Source organism: Alligator mississippiensis, chromosome 1, assembly GCF_030867095.1.
Source record: "Alligator mississippiensis isolate rAllMis1 chromosome 1, rAllMis1, whole genome shotgun sequence".
Lineage (NCBI taxonomy): Eukaryota > Metazoa > Chordata > Crocodylia > Alligatoridae > Alligator > Alligator mississippiensis.
In genome coordinates this window covers 75517987-75535177 of record NC_081824.1, presented here as the reverse complement: position 1 = coordinate 75535177, position 17191 = coordinate 75517987, and the positions used below count along the sequence as shown (strand labels likewise).

At 47.4% G+C, this 17191-nt stretch overlaps 2 protein-coding genes across 4 annotated transcripts in view; one reads left to right on the top strand and one right to left on the bottom strand.

The window, feature by feature from the left end:
• Window positions 1-13658, bottom strand: part of ORC3 (origin recognition complex subunit 3) — an 89230-nt gene extending 75572 nt beyond the window's left edge. For both annotated transcript variants that reach the window (XM_014600579.3, XM_006264071.4), the window contains exons 1-2: window positions 13531-13658; window positions 3556-3607 (exon numbers count right to left, since the gene is read on the bottom strand). In XM_014600579.3, coding sequence (XP_014456065.1) covers window positions 3556-3607; window positions 13531-13554 — 76 coding nt within the window. In that variant the 5' untranslated portion in view covers window positions 13555-13658. The remainder of the gene's footprint in view (window positions 1-3555; window positions 3608-13530) is intronic.
• A 194-nt stretch (window positions 13659-13852) lies between these two features.
• RARS2 (arginyl-tRNA synthetase 2, mitochondrial) overlaps window positions 13853-17191 on the top strand; it is a 64989-nt gene continuing 61650 nt past the window's right edge. The window contains exon 1 of one of the 2 annotated variants that reach the window (XM_059731874.1): window positions 13853-13975. In XM_059731874.1, coding sequence (XP_059587857.1) covers window positions 13937-13975 — 39 coding nt within the window. In that variant the 5' untranslated portion in view covers window positions 13853-13936. The remainder of the gene's footprint in view (window positions 13976-17191) is intronic. The other variant, XM_006264073.4, reaches the window with a different exon arrangement.

Sequence of the window (17191 nt, the reverse complement as noted above, 5' to 3'; positions counted from 1 at the left end):
GAGCCAATGAAGTTACAAGGCTTCTGATTAGGGGCTCTCATGACAAATCCATCATACCTGACCTTCCAGAGATGCTATCTGCCTTCCCATTTCTAGACCCAAGCTGGTAAATTATATGGATGTTAAATCAAGACAAGAAGAGCGCCCAAAGTTGCCTCTAACTGCTTTTTGCCTTTCGGAAGTACTGAAGGTTCTTGCGGTCAGTAAGAATTTGCACCTTGCAGTGCACCACTTCAAGATAATGTTGCCACTCCCTCAGAGCTGCGGATAGCCAAGAGTCCCCAGTCCAGCATCTTATAATTTTGTTCTGTCAGAGTCAGCTTGCAGGAAAGGAAAGTACAGGAGTGCAGGGCCTGTTCTGGACCCTGCCAACTGTAAGGACACGGTGCCTATTGTAGTGCTGGAGGCATCCACTTGGGCAAAGCTGGTGATGAATTGCCAGTAGAAGTTAGAAAACCCCAGGAATCTTCAGAATTCCTTGACGTTCCAGGGAGCCTTTCACTCTCAGGTGGCCTGAACTTCCCAGGGATCCATTTTTAATCCTTCTGGGTACAAAATAAAACCAAGAAACTCAGTGGAGTTTTGGCAAACAATTTTGCCAAAAGACTATGTTGGCACAGTCTCTTCAGCACTGCCCAGACATGTGATAGGTGTGGGTCAGGGTCATCTGAGAAGATTAGTATGCTGACCAGGTAAGGGAAAACAAATTGGTCCAAGTAGTCCTGCAGCACATTGTTAATGAAGGGCTGGAATGTGGCTGGGGTGTTGGCGAGTCCAAAGGCCGTAACTAAATACTCAAAGTGCCTGTACCATGTCCAGAAGATGGTTTTCCATTCATTGCCAGCCCCAATTTGTGCTAAGTTATATACTCTCTAGAGGCCCAAGTCTGGTGAATATGTGGATGGTTTCTAGGCAACGGAGAAGTTCTGGGATGAGAGGTAAGTGGTACTGATTATGGATGGTGATCCAGTTTAGAACACAATAATTTACACAGAGATGAAGCATCCCCATCCTTCTTGATGAACAGGATGAGAGTCCCAGTGGGGGAGACAAGACTTTCTTATGAACCTCTGGTTTACCTGCCAGTATTCTCAGAGCGCAGCAAGTTCTGGCTCTGACAAGGTGCAGAAGTGCCCCATTGGGATCTTTGCCCCAGGCTGTAGGCTGATGAGGCAATCATAATACTTGTGTGGGGGGAGGATCTCCATGATCTTTTTTTTTCAAATACATCAGTGTAGTCCTAGTATTTTCAGGGCAGATGGGGTACAACCTCAGGGGAGGGCAGAAGTCATTGGGACCCCTGACTGAATTGTAGGGTTGGGCAACTCTCCCAGGTTTCCAGCAGTGTTGCTGGCAGTAAATGGAACTGGAGTGAACTTCTTCTCAGGCTTTCCATCCAATCAGGGGTCATGGTGGGCAAACCAGGGGAACCCTACAATCAAGGGGTAAGGCAGGGAATGGACTGCCCCAAAACATAGCCTCTTGCAGTGCTGATCAACACTCACTTCCATGGTGATGGTCTCCCACTCTGTAGGGCTGGAGGCAAGAGGGGAGCAATTTGTAGTTTTGAAGGTCTCTAGCTTGGACTGCCACTGTAGTGGCATTCATAGGGCCTAGGTCATGGTTTCATTGATGAAACTGATTTGTCCCAGGACCTAGAGGTGGATGTACAGCTGTAACTGAGGGTTTTGAGGGTTAGATCAGACTTGCTGCAGGTTTCTGTTATTGAGCGAGTGAAAGAAGTCTGTAGTGAAACTAATCAGCCACCCTCACTAAGCCTGGACTAGTTACTTTTCCCATGCCCCCTCTCTTGGGGCAGCTGGCAAATTGGTGTCCTAGGGCCCTACAATAGAGAAACAAAGATTGTGCGGCATTGCTTCCGTTCATTTGGGGTAAAGCAATGGTGTCCCCATCAATGTGCGTGGGTTTGGGAGTAGCAGTAGTGAGATGGGGAACTGGAGGGGGTAGTGAGTACCTTTTTTCTTCCCTCCAAGCCTGGAGATTCAATTTAGATTGCCAGGTCCACAAAGGCATCAAAACCTGTGGGCAGTTCCACTTGTGGAAGCTCATCTTTTATTTCTTGCCACAGACTGCACTGGAATCAGTAAAGCTGGGCTGCCTTGTTCCAGTACATCTGCCTTGTAGCAGTAGAAAAGGGATATACAGGTGGTGTCAATACCCTCTCCCTTGCAAAGGTTCAGATTCTGCTGTCTGGGCCTGGTGGGGGTCATCAAACTTAACAAATAATTCTTGAAGGAATGGCTTCCAGTCCTGGAGGGCTAGGTTGTCATGCTCCATCAGCAGTAAGGCCCAATTCAGTACATCCTGTCAGAAGGCTTATGACCAGGCTTACCTTTGTCTGACCCCTGAAGTAGATTCCAGGGCTAGGAACAAAAGGCAGCACTGGATTAAAAAATCCTTGGAGCACCTGTGTCCACTGTACTTTTCATGTAGAAGAGAAATAGAACTCTGTGGGACAGGCTCAGCAATCTCCTCCTGTAGCCACGGCACCTCCTCACACCAGCCCTAGCTATTCAGATGGCGATACGCCACCTGGGTCTGGAGGGACTGGTTCTTGGACAGCAGCTGCTATACCCACGCTTCCAGGACCTGTTGGGTGGAGGCAAGCTGATTCATCCAGTGCTGTCCAATCTGGATGTCTCCTTGACCTGTGGCATCCAAAGCAGGCAGGTCTGAGGGTACAACCAAGAGGCTGGGTTCTATGCTGAACCCTCTTCACTGACGATGCAAATCCAGACAAACTGTGATGCCAGAATATGGGCCGTCCAGGCAAACTGACACGCCAGGACATGGGCAGCTGAATCTAGGGCCACTCATGGATGAAGGTGCTGACTAGGGTCATAATGGATGAGCAGAATCCAAGGACAAACTGGGTCAGGAAGCCAGGAGGTCAATCTGAGAGCAGGGTCTAGAAGTGAATTGGGTCAAGAAGCCAGGAGACCAAGCAGACAGCCGAGTCAAGCAGCAAGCCACAGGGAACAGCAAAGTGGTCTTGGATCAGGTTCAGCTCTGTTGCCCAGGGATATATACAGACGAAGTGGAGGGTCAGCTGACCCCAGCGGGCCACTCTGGTGATATGAAGTGGGCAGAGTATTATGCCCTTTTGCAGACTTCAGGCTATCCTGGATGAATCTGGGTGATCAAAAAGTAGGAGGGCCAGGATGAGTGGCTCTGTTTGCCTGGGCCAAGTCCCTAGGTCCAAGGCTGGGTCTTGGTATACTGGGTCTTGTCTACTGACTTAATAAAAAAACCAAATCAGTAAACAATTTTCGCTTTTTTCATACTATAGAGAAAAGCTTTCCTGAGAAAAAAATGTCTATAAAGAAGAGTGGCTACTCTGATTTCATTTCCCAAGATGAGAGAATTTCATAGTTGTCAGAGTGCTGCTGAGGAAACAACAGTTCAATAATACGATGTCAGCACTGGCAAGTAAATTAATCTTTACATGGACATTACAAATTTCAATCTAAATTGAAAGTTTAGGGTCAGCAGAGCCTTTCTGAAGCATAGCAACAAATACCAAAACGTACTCACCTGTTGAAGCTATCCTCCTCTTCTTGGACTTTGGCTTAAAAACAAAGCAGCCCTAGGGAGTAACAAGAAAAATGTTCAAAGTGAGTGACCCTCTGACCAAGATTCCTGGGGCTCAATTGGCAATTTCTTAAGGTTATTCAGTTTCTTTGTTTTCAGATCAACTGACTTCTCCATGTTGCCCTTTCCATCTCTTTTTTCAAACTAGAAACCTAGGGAAACAATGTCCAAATTGTTCTTTCCTCATTCTAAAGTACCAGCTCCCAGGCCTGGGATGGATTTTTTAATCTTTCCACTGGATTTTCAACCTATCTACCCACCAGTGTGTTGTCACCAGAAATAAAACCAAAAAAACCCTCAATCTAAATAATATTTCAGAAACGAGCCTAAGTATACTGAGACCAAATAGTAAGTTAATAATTATATTTAATACAAATCAAAGGAATATGATGCAAAATAAAACTAAGACTTAAACTAAGACAGAAATGGACAACCCTATGTAATTGGTTTGCGGACACAAAAGATAGAAATAAATAGGGTTTTTTTCACCTCAGTGGATAGCTGAGGAAATTAAATATCAGAATAAATATGTATTTTTTTTTTAGTTATTAAAATCATTATCACATGGAGGGGCGAATAATCTAATTAGTTTTAATATGGAGTATGATAAACTAATAAAACTAATTGTAAGACAGTGGTTGCTTGTAATAGCAGGGGAATCGAGAGTTCATGATCCAAGCGATTTCTTCTAGTTTTATGTCCTGCAATCTACATCTGAAATCTCTTCAAGAGAAATTTCAATTTTAGAAGATGTATTTTGTTTGCTGAAGTATGTAACTTTAACAGTAAATAAAAATATAAGCAACACTAATATAATAACACTTAATAAAACAATACTGCAAATGAATCAGACAGCTGGAAAGAGCGCACAGCATGGAAAGCAAATAGAAAGTAGTGTGCACTCTCTTTTGGGGCCATGCTTTGGTCACTGCCAATGGATACAACAGTTTTCCATTACTACTTATAAATCCCTAGTTGTTCATCATAAAGTTATTAGCTATTTCATCATCAGACTAAACATCTGGATTCCCTCATTGCCTGCCATTACAGCTTCGACCATAAGTTCCTTCCATCAAGTAGTTTCTGGAATATTCTTAAACCAACATCAACTTTGTATCTACCACTCTCAACATAAAATTGACACCCTACAAACAACCATATACAAAAACACAATACAGACCAGGAAAGCTGTAGTCTGTAGCCAAGTCCTCGGATGCAATAACATCTGCTCTGAGAATATCTACAACACCCATCTCACCAATCTAAAAACTGCCAAACTGTAGAAACCCTTTACATTTATCTGTCATGGACTCATGACCGTATCCTGAGTGAACTGTACAGCAGCTCTAATATGACACAGCACAATTACACACTAACTCAGGAGAGAAAGTAAGAAATTGAGAAATGCTATACCTCCTCACCTATACCTAAAATGACAGAGGAAATGAAAGACTTTATTTAGTTAAACTGGAAAAGGACCAGGGTAACAGGGGTGGCACTCCTACTCTAACCTAAAGTAGTCAGGACCTATTACTTTATACCACATCTGAAAAAAAATATAGCATTTTTTGAAGCTCAATGTCTTTTAAAACATGCAGGAATCCTACACGAGGTAATGACTTAGAAGCAAAAATACCTCCAAATGAATTTACCAGCAACCATTTTCTGCAGCACCTGGATTTTTTCCCCTCTAAGACAAACTTCAGTTGTTGTTTTTTTACCTTACACAATCTGAAGGGATCAGAGTGAAGCAGCATGTGTATGCAACAGGATGAAAAGATAAATTTAAATTTATAAGGACCTAATTTGTGTTGCTTCAAAACATGTGGAATGAGAAAGGAAGTATTTTACTTTGAGAAAGCATGTACTTCTAACTATAACGTGGGATACCAACTGTTTTTTCAAAGGATGGAAGAAGAATCTCAAAATAACACACATGGTTTCACAGTTTATATAAAGAGAGCTTAAAAATATATAAGTACCTAACTGTGGTAAAACATGATTACAGTTTCTAAAAAGAAAGAAGCAGGGTATCAAAATACATAATCAGACACAGTGCATTTAAAAATAAACAGAAGAACGCTGAAAAATAAGGAAATTAAATTCATACTAACAATTCTGGAATGGAATAAAAGTGGGTAAGTACAATCCATTAAATTGAAGGAGGCCCAAAGTGAAACACCGTAACATCCCATCATAGCAATGAAAGAAGCAAAACTAGATACAAGCATCTTTAAAAGTGATGTGCAACACAGGCAAAGCAACAATTCCCCTGTACATTTTAGGAAAACTCTCCCAGCCAGGCAATGCCCCTCATCTAACCCTACCAGTGCTACCAACCATGAAAGCATTAGTATGAACTGTCCATTGACATTGTTACCATTGTGTTCTCTAACCCCGATCAAAGCACGTTGATACGACACTGAGCAGTTCAATGGGGATTCTCCTACATCTGCCAGTCTAGTAAAAACCACAGAGCTTAACTGGAAAGGAGAATTACCACAGGAGACAGATGCCACAAACTAGCGACTCCCTCAAACTTTTCACTACAATCCTACTGCAACCTACAAGCCTACATCCATTTCTGGAGGGTACCTCCAACATTATGAATTAAATTTTAAAACAGATGAAAGTGTTTTCTTTTCCTTTAATGATGGCAATAATAATTTATACTGAAGGATCCAAAAGCACTTCACAAATTAAGAGAAACTATTACACAGGGGTCATGTGTTCCAACATGGAAATGTAGCCATCTCTGGTATGAAGCAATTAATATTGCCACAGAAATCCTGTACAAAAGTTTAGAACAGGAAGTAAAAACAGAGTTTGCTGTATTTTATTAAAACTTTTAAAATATTCTTCAATATTGTTTTGCTTTTGAAAATTGTGGCTACAATTCCTACAGCTATATATTGCCAGTGTTGTAACCCTAATCTTACCCCAGATCTAAACTTTCAGTCACAGAAGAAACAGAAACACAGGAGAGATTTAAAATGACGTGTGTAGTGACAGCAAACATTATTTTATTTAATTTTTTATCACTGATATTAGTCCAATGAAAGACACTGAAGCAGCACTCCATGGGAGTAAAAGGAAGTGCCAAGCTTGATTTGGATAATAAATAAGAGCTTTATCTGCAACAATAAAGCTGGTGCTTAAGTCAGATGCATGTCAGTTTTATTTCTACCCACCTCCCCATTTCATTAATTTGCTCTAAATAGAAATTTTGTTTTGTTTTTGGGAGGTATGGATGTAAATAAGGGGGTAAAAAAAAGGCAGAGCAGCCTAAATTGTATTCTGTCGATCACAAAAACAGTGGCACGGCTCACAACCCATATTAATGTAAGCCACATAAAACAGACAGCAGCATGGGGTACACATAAAATGTATTTTATCAGTGGATACAATAAACAGTTTAGGAGATACTTAAACACTGGGTTACAACAGAGGTGGGAGCATTGTAACTGCTGGGTGCATAATTTACAGACCAGGCGATATCACTTTTACGTGCTGGCATTCCCAGCGTGTGGGTATATTTAATGTCTACCTATACTACATTATATAGCAGGGGTAGGCAAAATAGGGCCCGTGGATGTACCTGGCCTGCCAACTGATTCTACCCAGCCTGCGGGCAGATGGTGTGGGCTGTGGCTCTGGCATTTGCTGGTGCCATGGGGGTCGCCAAGTGAAAGCAGCCCTGCCCACCTGCATGACAGGTTCTGGGTGAGCTGTGCTTGGGCCCGGCAGCTTCAGCTCCAGCCTCGGCTGGCGCCATGGGGAACACTAGGTGGATGCAGCCCTGCCCAACCACCTGGCTCCACACAACAGGCCCTGGGCAATCGGTGCTCAGGCCCTGGCACCCTGCTCAGGCTGGGTAAGAGGTACCCTGCCTGCCTGCAGCTTGGGAGCCTATGGCATTGCCGAGGGCCCTCACAGGAACACCGCCCCAAATGCTCAGAGCCCAAGTTGGTTAATGCACATCAAGGCCTTCATTCTTCCCATTGACCAAGTTTGTTTTTCTTTCACCTAGTTTATATACAAGAGTAAGACTTTATTTTGAGCTGTTATGCCAGGGACGGGCAAAGTCTGGCCCACAGGCCGGATCCAGTCAGCTGGGGACTCCATTTCTCAGCCACCCCTGTCTGCATGACTTGTGCCAGTCTCCATGGAGATCCCAGCCACACCTGTGTGGGAAAGCTCAGGCTGGGATTGCAATGGAGACCAGCCTCAGCACCTTCGGCAGCACGCACGGCAGAGCAACTCAGGGGGCTGCTCTGGAGCCGCTGGGAACTTGGGATGGGGGCAGCTTGCTCCGGAGCCAGGACAGAGCCACGATCTGTAGCCTGCACGCTGTGGGCCAGGGCACGCAAGCAGGGGATCACGGCTCTGCCCTGGCTCCAGACTAGGAGCCAGTGAAAAAGTTATTTCTAATATCCAATCTAAAGTTCCTGCGTTGCAATATACAGCCTTTATTTCTTGTCCCATAATCATCCTCTTAACAGTGTTCACATGCAGAAAGGATTACCAAATCTATCACTGCCTCAAGTCTTCTCTTATCCAGTCTAAATCATTCCAATTCTTTCTATCTTTCCTCATAAACCACATTTCCCAGATTTCTAATAATTTTTGTTTCTCTATGCTGGACTCTTTCTAATTTGCCTGCATCTTTCTTGATGAGAAAAGTCCCAAACTGGACACAATACTCCAAACCACCAGAGTAGAACCACTTCTACTAGCAAGAAAACTTGAAAGCAACACTCCTGTTAACACAAGGCAGTATGCTATTGGCTCATTTTGTAACAAGAATGTACTGTTGGTTTATATTCAGTTTATGGTCGACTATAACCCTCAGGTCCTTTTCTGCATTGCTGCAGCTTAGCCAGTCATCCCCCAATTTGTGCATGTAAGGGCTTGTTCTTATTTAATTGCATTTGATTAATTGCAGGCCATTTTTCCAAATTAACAAGGTTATTCTGCATCCTAATCATCCCCTCCAGAGTGTCTGCAACTCCAGCTTGGAGTCATCTGTACATTTGTTAAGGGTGTACACAATTTAATTCTTCAAATTATCAATGAAGATATTAAGCAGTACCAGACCCTAGACAGATCCCCAGGGAAACCCACTCAATACTGCTGCTTATGTTGTCTAATTGGGAGGAGAACAAAAAACATCAGGATTTAGATCTCAATTTGGCCAGGCTTGAACTCAAGAGAAAGATTTGCCCCCAGCATGCAATTACTAGGAGTTCACAGATTTTTGGGGCCGGTACTGATGGCCGATATTTAAGGAGGCATATCAGCCGATACCCATCTGATTTCCAAAACAGCTACCTCCAGCTGGTAAGTCCGGAGTGGTGGAAGGGGAGTGGGGAGGGAAGCGGCATGGTGGGGCAGATCAATGCCACCCATGGTGAGGGAGGGGGCAGGGGTAGGTACTGCCCAGGCATGGGGGCAGGCCAGAGCTGCTGCTTGCACCCTGGGAGAGCATGGGGCAGGGCAGGCTGTAGCCGGGGCAGTGCAGGACTCTTCTCCACAGGGGCTGGGCTTGGAGCAGGCGCTGGCGGTGCTGGGAAGATGCTGCATCCACCTGAAATTTCACCACTACTCCACTCCCAGTGCCACCAGCCACCTGGCACAGCCTTGGCTCAATGCCCCGCCTCCACCCGTGCTGGGAAGAGCCAGGGCTGCGCCGGGTGGCTGGCAGCAACAGTGCTTTTAGGGGAGTGGCGGCAAAATTTGGGGTGGATGCAGAATCCTCCCAGAGCCACTGGTGCCCACTCCAAGCCCAGCCCCCACTGAGAAGAGCTCCGTGCAGCCCCAGTTCCAGCCTGCCCCGCCCCATGCAGATCTGGGGGCACCACCCCATGCACTCCCGGGTTGCAAACAGTGGTGGGAGCTGCCTCCCCCCTACACACAAATCATGGCTCCAGGCCCCTCTCTGCCCCACCTGGGCAGTGCCTGCTCCTGGCTCTACCCAGTCCCTCACCGCGTGGAGGACTGATCTGCCCTCCTCCCCCCCCACAACACCCGTTCTTTCCCCCCTCCTCTTCCACCACACCGAACTTACAGCTGGACACAGCTCTCCACACTGCTGACTCTGCTCCTCGCTGCCTGAGTGCTGTGCCACGGCTGCTCACAGCCTGGGCAGTTTATCGGCCCCATCAGGCCGATATCTGATACAGACAGTTTACTTTATATTTGTACTGAGCCAATATCGGACCCATGTATCGGTGCACCTCTACCAAGTACTGTATTTACTTGCATCCAAGACAAGTTTTTTCCCCCCGCAATCAACATGGAGGGAAGCCTCATCTTAGATTTGAGTACTGGCCTGGGCCTGGAGCCGAAGACAGAACTTAGCACTGCCCGCCCCAGGCCAGGGTGGCTCATGTGGTGGGGAAGCACAAGCAGAAACCACATGGTGGGGGAGAGGTGGGGAACACAGAGGTGGGGAATGCAGCCTCCTCCTCTCCTCTCCCATGCCGATTACCTTCTGCTCCTGCTTTGGCTCTGGGCCAGAGGCGGCTGCTGCTGCTGCTTCAGACCTGGCTAGGCTAGAGCAGAGCAACGCAAGAGGAGCAGGCAGCAGGGGTCAGGCACAGGGATGGTGGGGGAGCAGGCAGGGAGGGAAAGAGGCAAGAAGTCTGGCCCCTCCCCTCCAATAATTAGATTCTATAAATGGAAAATTATTACTAATTTACTGGGTAAACACAGTATCTAATGTTAATCTTCTCCTGTTAAACTGTTTTTATGGGGGACAGATATTTTTGGTGGGCTGAGGAGGATAGAAGGCCTTTTTGATCTTCAAGTCTTATCTCAATTAAAGCCTTGAAATTATTTATTGTATATCCCTCCCTATCCAAGTCTCAGAGAGGCTTATGATAAATCATATACAGAAAGGAATCCCTAAACACCCCAACACACTTGAACTCTAACTCTCCCCTTCCTTCTAACCACAATTTCCCTGTCCAAACCACCATATAAGCAAACCCTCCTATCAATCCCAACCGATACTCACATCCAGATACAAGAACCCTTTTTCCTCAGCTCCCACCCTCCATTCCCACCATGCTGCCCACACCATCCTCCAAAGTCCCCTTCAAGTCTATACCCCCTGTCCCATTAGAGGGTATAGATGGAATAATTTCTGAAGGGAACTTTACCACATATTTTACTCTGTAGTAAGGAGCCAACACAATCAGGCTCTCCTAATGCCTGCCAAGGGTGGATAGCTTGAAACACCAGGCTATCAGGGTGTAGGAAAGACAGCCAGTACTGGGCAGACAGCTACCCTGGATGAAATAGACTTTTTCATATAATAAGTTTATTGCAAAGGGAAAATACTACATATTTTTACAGAGTAACACTACCCAGTATTCAAGAGATTTATATTACAGTGGAGCTGTGCATCATGTATTTGCTTTACTTTTACTACATAGTAAAGTCAATTTATTACACAGTAAACATGCTGCATGTCTGCACTCTTCATAACCTGATGCAAAAACGTATTGTGGTAGGAGACTTTCTATTCACTTCAATGGACTTTATATCAAGCCTATGCCAAGATCAAATTCAAAGCTCAGATTCTTAAACTAAGAGCATGTGGATCAAGAGAAGCACTTGCATTAAATTATGAAACACAAGGGACAAGGTTTTGGACAGATGAAGCAATGAAGCACAGCAGGGTGGTCCAAACTTTGGACTGAATACTATTTGTAGACAAAGGGAAGGTGTCTATTATATTTATTTATTATTATTATGTTTTCTCCTAACTGCTGATTACCTTAAGATATTCTTGAATTCAGCATTGACTGCAATTTAGAAAATTAAACTTTTAATAACTAGTGCAAGCATGGGCCAGTGGTGCAACAGTATTTTTTGTTATATAAATATCCAGCATCATGTCTATTTCCCCACTGTTACATACAGAGTGGATAAATATATTAAACTTTATGTACTTCACATAACGTATATACAGTATATTGCCGTAACTCCATTATCCCAGTCCCTATACTGGGATAAGAATTATTCATTTCTATGCTGTATTTTCCATCCTTCACAGCAGTGAAACATAATATATCTGTATGTCCCCTAACTTAGGACAATAAAAGATAATTGGGGGGGTATACAAGGACAGACTGAAAACACTAAGACTTCAGTTTAGAAAGAAGACTGAGGTGGAATGACAAAGGTCTATAAAATCATGAAGAGTATGGATAAGAGGAATAGAAAACTGTTATTCACCAAATCCCAGAAGACAGGAACTAGGGGGTACCTGCTCAAATTATCAAGAGGCAGGTTTAAAACAAACAAGACACATCATGCAGTTAACTTGTGGAACTTGTTGCCATAGGAAAAAAATCACAGAGGACCAGGCGACTGGGAGCTGTTGAACAGAACAATCAGAGATGTAGCCTTTGATATCCCTGGGCATTTATACACATACTTTTTTGTCCTCCAACACACCGGAGATCCACTGCTTCAGAGCAGACTCAATTAAATGAAGTCTGCTGCGCATGCAAGCTGGTGTGCACTGCACTGAATCTCATGCAGTTGTATAAGCAGCAAAATGTACATCAGCACACAGAAAATGTAAGCAGCATGCTTTTGAACTAAAGCACCTTCTGTATGTTTTAGTTCAGAAGTGCACCAGCACCATTTTCTCAGCACTGACACACTTTTCCCCACTTATACAACTGCAAGTGTTGCAGCGCCAGGCGCTTGCATGTGTAAAAATGCCCCCTTGAAGCTGGCTGACCTCGGAGAAAGACAGGGACTGGATCCCTCTAGATGTGTCCCATTCACATATTCTTTCTCCTTATGCAGTAGGGGCCAACCTTTTTTGGTCAGCAAGCCACAAATTAGTCCCACACCCTCTTCAAGTGCCACTGTGCTTCTCCCCTTCTCAGTCTCTTGCTGCTCTGTTTTTGTTCCGTACTTGGTGCTCCCTGCTCAATCTCCCACTCTGCTTTCTACTTCCTGCCCTATCTGCTCCTGTGTTGCCTGCCCTACCCCATCTGTTGAGTGCTACATACAGAGATTATCCATGCCACTTGTGGCATGCATGCAGCAGGTTGGCCACCCCTGCTCTAAAGCATCTACTACTTACCACTATCAAGAGACAGGCCTATTGTGTTGTGCCATGATGGTAGGCCTAGGCCCACCAGGAACTACAAGCCCCCTCCCATCCTTTAATAGCTAGAGGGAGGCCACTAATTCCACAACTAATTATGTGGGACAAAAATGATATACCAGGAACAAGACTACATATTATTGGTTAATACCTATGGGTGCCAAGGAAGGGCACCAAGCAGAGAACTCCAGCCGGTGCCCACTGCCCCGTCAATGTGTCTGAAGAGATACTGGGCATTGCCCAGTGAAGCTCTGGGCAAAGACAAGCAGAGAAATGAAAGGCTGGTGTGAGGGAGAGAGCCCAGGAGACAGCTGGGAGGGAGGCCTGCCGGAAGGGAAGGCACCGCCCCCCTCCCAACCTGACTGATGCAAGATTCCTTCCTGACCCCAAATGTGGGGATCAGTCTGACCCCAACCAGGAGCAGGGGTTTCCTGCATACCCTCCAGCCAGGGTCAGACATGGATGGCACAGGGCTCCAGGGCACAGTGCCCTCCTGGCTGCAGAGGACCCACGCATGGGCCTAACCACGAGCCTCTTTCAACTTTCTGGATGCAAATGAACATGGGCAGCGAACACGGGGATGCAGCACGGAGAAGGGGGGGTTGGCAAGGCAACAAGGGCACGGGGGTGCCCTCACAGGAGGCAGCCACAACCCCGCAGGCAGGCTTCGCACCCCGAGCCCCCGCGCATGCGCCTTCCGCCCCGCCCGCGGCCGGCCGGGCTCCGAGCTCGCAGCGCGCGCCCCAAACCGCTCCGCTCTAGCGCCCCTCCCCCCGGGCACCCACCTTGGAGACGGAGCACGTGCTCATGTTAACCCACCCCTGCCCCCGCACGTGCGCGCAGTAACAGCAACCCCCAGCCGGAGCCCGCGAACTGTAGGAGTAAGGAGTAAAGGGGAGGGGGGTTGGGGAGGTGCTAGCGCATGCGCATTTGTAGAAGGGGGCAGCTTTTTCTCATCCCCAAGGGCTCCTCCCCCCTCGCGCAATGGGACCGTCCATTCCCTGCCCCGCCCGCCTAGCGGGCGGGTTCGAACACCGGAAGGAGGGGAAGCGAAGAAACGGAATCCCCCCAACCTACACCTGGTACAGTCCAGTCCCTCCTTTCCCCAGTTGAGCGGGAGGATCGACTCCGCCCTCGTGGGGGGAAGGGGGTGGTTCCACACCCGGCAGCGGCGGGTGTTGCTGCGGAGCCATGGCGGCTTGTTCCTTTCGGAGGAGCATCGCCTCTCAGGTACCGCGTTCCCGGCGCTCAGGCGCCTCTGCTGCGAGAGGTCTAACCACCCGCCTCCTCGTCCCGTCTCCCCCCTGCGGCCGCTCAGGTGGTTCAGTCCGCCCGTTCGAAACGCAGCGGGGCCCTCTCCGCCTCGCGGGCCTCCTGCCTGCAGGGGGCAGCACCAGGAGCTATGGTGTACCGCTGCAGGCAGGGTGGGTCAGGAATAACTTTGGCACTAGGAGGGAAGTGAAGCGCTGGAACGGAGTACCTAAAGAGGTGGTGGAGTCTCCGTCCTTGGAGGTTTTTAAGACCTGGCTAGACAAAGCCTTGGCTGGGATGATTCAGCTGGGGACAGGCTGCTTGGAGCAGGGGCTTGCACCTCCTCGGGTCCCTCCAACCCTCACTTACGATGATTAAGGGAGGCCTCATGGCTTTGTGTGATGGGCCTTGGCCCACCATCCCATTGGCATATCAAAAGGCCTGGTTTTCCTGCACTCAGCACCATATCTAGACTCCTAGCAGCCCTGGGCAGACTTCTAGCAGAGATGGTGATGATGATAATCGAACAATAGAAAAAAAATACCAATTCTGGGCCCCTTTTCTTCCCCTTTTGCCCATGCCAGTGTCTGGCCCTGTCTGGACTTGACCCCTTTGGGATGCAGTCCCAAGTGTGCCCTTGGCTTAAGCCCTGTATGTGGCTCACCAAGCCCCAGGATCTCCTGGTCAACCTCCTCCCAGCTGTGGCCAAGCTCTCCCATCTCCCAGACCAGGAGGGTTGCATTGGCTGGGGGGAACCCAGCTGCCTTCATCTCAGTGTCTGGGCAGGGTTGCACTGGTTGGCTCCACAGGCTCCCTCCGCTCGTTCACTGGGTGCAGGTCAGTGTGCTCTGTTCCAGGTCCCTTTCTGTACCTCTTGTGACTCTCATCCTCTTCCCTGTTTTGCTCTTGTTTTTAAGCTATTAGTTGTTGCATTACCAGTGGCCTCCCGTATTAAGGGGGGTGTAGTTTTTGGTAGAGGACCTAGGCCCACTATATCTTCAGCACAGCAGTAGGCCTGTTGGCTTGAGCTGCTGACCTGGAGTCGGAGCCCCAGTGGCCTCCTGTTCACAGCAGCTTTAATCCAAGTTAAGATGAAAATGGGTGACCCAGGACTTCTGGGACAAAGCCTTGCATCCTAGGATCCTACAGAGGCACAAGCCCATTGTCCTGCTTGAGGTCCCTGGGAAGTACCATGATGACATACTTTCCCCAGAGCACTATGAGTTAATGGTAGAGTGGCCATATGTCCCAAAGGAAGGGACAGTCCCGGATTTTGAAGGCCAGTCCCAGCCAGTTGGTTAAAATTAAAGGAAACATCTCAGAATCGGAGGCATGTGGGGCTCAGTCTGGCAGGAAGGCCAAGCAGCATGGTGCACCAGGCAGCCCCACCAGACTGCACCTGTGCCACTTCGCATCAATGTCTGCCAGTGCCTGCAGCAGTGTTGCTGACTTTGGGGGAGGGGGCAATGTCCCAGATTGTCTTATGGTCACTCTGGTTAATGGCCATTGCAGCTGCATGTGTAAATAACTGTCCCATGCCAGTTTTGATGGGAGTCCAAGGCTAGGACAGTTAGACCCAGGATAATCCTTATGTCTTTGGCTAGAAACAGATGACTGATTTGATTCATCTTGTCTCTCAGAAAACAGACTTTACAGATGGACAGGCACCCATTGTCCCACATTAAGTACCAGTGAAGGTACTTTGCCTCTGAACGCTTGTGGCTAACATGAGTCAATTGCCACTTAAGTCTTGTGTGTAAATGACTGTCCCTACACCTGTTTTGATGCAGGGACAGTCAAACCCAGGATAAACCCAACATCTGGTTCTGGCCATAAAAACCCTGCTGCTTTGTACTGCCCCCCAGGGGAAAGTTTCACTGGTTTAATTCCAAATTTGGGCTGCTCAACCTATCCAGCCCTGCAGGCTGAATAGCAGCAGGGGAATGGATGGCACAGGAGGACTCCTGAAGCTGCCTTCTGCCATATATACTGCAGCCCCTTAGGAGCCCTCAGTCTCTTCATGGGCTTTAAAGCAAGGGGAGGGCACCTTTTAGCAGAGTCCTGCTGCTGGGACCTTCCTCTGCCATCCTACCAAGGGCTGTTCCTCTCCTCCCTGTGCTTGGCACTAGCCAGGGCAGCACCATTCAGGGCTTAAAGTGATCCTTCAATGCAGCCCCTACACTCCTACCACTAGAAAGCAGCCTCCCCAGACTATCAACATGCTTTGGCTTCCCCTGCAAGGACAGACCTCTCCTTCTCCAGCTGCTGCTGCTCTGCTGATCCCAAGAGCCTGTCAGTGCAGGGACTAGCCATGGGGGAGAGCCTGTGGCTGCTCCATTGAACCATCACATCCTGCTCCTCCCACTAAGGCAGGTGCATTTGGGAGGAGCAGTTCTTTTAATGTCAATCACTGCATGGCTCGGGGATGGAGCCACCCAGCACAAAGGCATAACCTCAGCACTGCACTGGCAGCAATTGGGTTGGACCGGGTACAGCTGAGCCCATAGATACCAAGGAAACAGAGGGAGCTTTGTAGCAGCTGCTGCTGAGTTGTCCTTGGGCAAAAGGAGATTCCAGGGTGGGATATAAAGTGCCCAATGAGGGAGCAAAGAGTGCAGGAGCAGCCGCAGGTGCAAGAACCAGTGCTCAGTTCTGTAAAGAGGGGAAGGGCAGCTGGGAGCTGAAGTCTCAGCAGCCTGGAAGCTGAGCAAAGAAACAAGGATTCGTGTGTGCAAGGACTTGGGATAGGATTGGAGATGTTGGGAGGCAGTTCCTCCTGGCAGGAGGGACTGTGTAGCACTTTTAGAAGAATCTAATGGCACCTGGTTGATGATCATGGGCATACCAGTTCTCTTCTATTTTGTATTTGCGCTCTCAGGTGCTTTTCCTATGGGTAGCACCTCATATTTGTTTTTGTTGACTTTCATCTTGCTGTCTATAGCAAATTAATCAGGATGCCTTCAAGTTTTGACGTGATTCAAAGTGTTTACAACCCGCCCCTCCCAGTTCTGCGTCATCTGCAAATTTGATCAGTATGCACTTTGACTCTGTATCCAAGTCACCGATAAAAATATTAAACAATACAGGATCCAGAACAGACTCCTCTGAAATCACCCTGCAATCCAGCATTGATCTATATGGAGTTACTCTTTGTGGCTATTCAACCAAATATGTATCCACCTAATGGTAATTGTA